The sequence below is a fragment of the Montipora capricornis genome, chromosome 5 (assembly GCF_036669925.1).
Source record: "Montipora capricornis isolate CH-2021 chromosome 5, ASM3666992v2, whole genome shotgun sequence".
Taxonomy (NCBI): domain Eukaryota; kingdom Metazoa; phylum Cnidaria; class Anthozoa; order Scleractinia; family Acroporidae; genus Montipora; species Montipora capricornis.
The window spans coordinates 2094894-2097393 of NC_090887.1; the positions used below are offsets into that span (position 1 = coordinate 2094894).

Here is a 2500-nt window from a genome sequence, read left to right on the forward strand (position 1 = left end):
ATCAACAAACAAGAACATTTGCAAGTCTGTCCACGCTCCAGGCTGGCGGCTAGATTCCACTTTAATGGTTTGCATATGAATGCGGCGGGTCTAAAACACAGGTCACAGGTCAGGTCAGGGCAATAGGAAGAATATTTTTCTGCCAAGGAAATTGACCATTTTCACCATCCCATAATGCAATATTGGGGGGGTATTTACATAAAAAAAACAATACAAGTTATCTACTCTTGGGACATGCTTCATTGAACTGAATATCCATTGTTTTACTGCACATATCCCCCCCCCACCCCAAAAAAAAAATAAAGAAATAAAAAAAATTAAGTGTGTTAAAGATGCAACAACAACAATGATATTAAATGTAAGGAGAAATGTAGACTCTGAAAAATCCGAGTCCCAGATGGGATTTGAACCCACGACCCTCCGTGATCTAGTCGGATGCTCAAACCACCACTTTCACCATCTAACTTTATGCATAAAAATATACCCCCCCCCCCCCCCCAATATCGCATTATGGGATGGTGAAAATGGTGGTTAGAGCAAATAAAATTAAATAAAAATAAAAATAAACTGTATGATGCAAAGGGCAAAAAAAGTGAATAACAAGAATAAATTAGAGAAATTAAATGAATAAAATAAATTATGGCAGTACCCATAATTTCTGTCATCATGTGATTTACCTTCTGAGCATGTGGGTAAAAGTCACAGAAATGGAGGATACAATAGCTCTAATTATTGTTTTTCCTTTCAGATATTTATGGACAATTCTAGGTATCATTCGTTAAGAGATAAGGTTACGGAAGAGTTAAGTAACCAAGTCAGATATATTCCAATAGAAGAAAGAAAAGATACTGGAGTGTTGTCAGTTGAGCTGATTTCCTCAATTTCCCACGGTAACGACATTATTAAAGGCGCTGTTCATCTTGCTTAACTCAGTTGAATACCCTGCATTTAATTGCATGCAAAAAAAAAAAAAGAAAAAAAAAAGAAATGAAATGAATGAATGAAAATGAAAAAAAAAAAAAAAATGTACCTACTGTCTTGTATTCACACCTATTCTTCAAAGAACACTGCTGATTATGCTAACAAATGTGTCAGGGTATTGAGTAGTTACTTCAATCTGTTATGTACTCCTCTCATAAATTTGAATGAGATTCATTTTAGGTCAGTGAAAATTAATTGCAGGTAATATTGCATTCAACTTTCAGCATTCCCATTGGGTAGTTTTGTGTTGTAGGGCAAGTCAAAATACAAACCACGAGTAGACTGAAATACTCTGCGATATTTACAACAAAACATCTAATAAGATATTAAATATCCAACTTTTTCACACTAAATTCTTAGAAAGTGAATTGACCATTGTTTGCAGAGTTACCTGGCCTATGAATGAAAGTGAGGCAAAAGATAACCTTGTTTTGATAGAAATATCTCTGCTTTTCTTATGTAAATTCAAACTAATTTGCATGACAACAAATCATTGACATAAGAAAAGCAGGGAGGTGTTTATCATAACAAGGTCAACTGAACCTGCCTAGCTTTCATTTAAAGGCCAGGTAACTAAGCACATAACTGTAAAAAAGTTCTACTGTAAACAACCGAGAACAAAGCGAACTTCAGCACCTAAACTAGTCAAACCAGTTCTCTTGTGCTCATTTCAAGCATTTTCTGTTAACTAAATAACTAATTTATTTGGATAATTATAAAGTGGTAGTTTGTATGAAAGAGACTTACTGAATGATAAAATAATGTTGCTCCTAATAGGAAAATACCAACTCTGTTGGCGAGGAGTGGATATTATGAAGGATCCTTTAGACTTGGCAATAGTCCAGCAATTGTTGTGGGAACTGAAGCCTCGAACTGTGATCGAGTTTGGTGCTTACAAGGGGGGCTCAGCCTTGTGGGCAGCGGATATGCTGAAAATGTTTGGCTGCAAGTCACGTGTCATCTCTGTGGACATTGATCTTTCTTTGTTGGACCCTGAAGCAAAAAAATCCACCCATGTTGAGTTCATTGAGGGGGACTCATTCCAAGTTGAAAAGATCTTTCCTGTAGAGTTTTTGAAGGTAGGCAGGGAAACTGTTAAAGCCTGTGTCAACCGAAAATCACTACATCATGTACTCAACTTGAGAACTGAGTATTTTTTTCCATGGACCTTGACAATTCATGTTATTCTATGAGAGAACAGACCTGAGAGGGTCATTAATCCATTCATCGCTGAAGCGATCCCTATTGACGAGTAAGGACAGAGTAAAATCTCTAAGTCTCACTCTCAGGATAGAAAGAAGGGTAAAGGGGACAATTTGGCATACTTTTTGAGTGGACCTATATGTTGTCAACCCATTCATCCCTGAAAAGACCCCCATTGACAAGTAAAAATGTCTAGCATTAGACAGATTAAAACCTATTATTGTCACTCTCAGGAGGGAGAGTGTTAAGGTGGCATACATACATGCATTACATAACTACATACTTAAGTGGACCTAGATAATGTCAACCCATTCAC

General features: G+C 36.6%; 1 protein-coding gene across 2 annotated transcripts in view; it reads left to right on the forward strand.

Moving 5' to 3' along the window:
• The window catches only part of LOC138049084 (rhamnosyl O-methyltransferase-like), a 10925-nt gene that overhangs the window by 1146 nt on the left and 7279 nt on the right, over positions 1–2500 (forward strand). For both annotated transcript variants that reach the window (XM_068895205.1, XM_068895204.1), the window contains exons 2-3: positions 749–890; positions 1759–2060. In XM_068895205.1, coding sequence (XP_068751306.1) covers positions 755–890; positions 1759–2060 — 438 coding nt within the window. In that variant the 5' untranslated portion in view covers positions 749–754. The remainder of the gene's footprint in view (positions 1–748; positions 891–1758; positions 2061–2500) is intronic.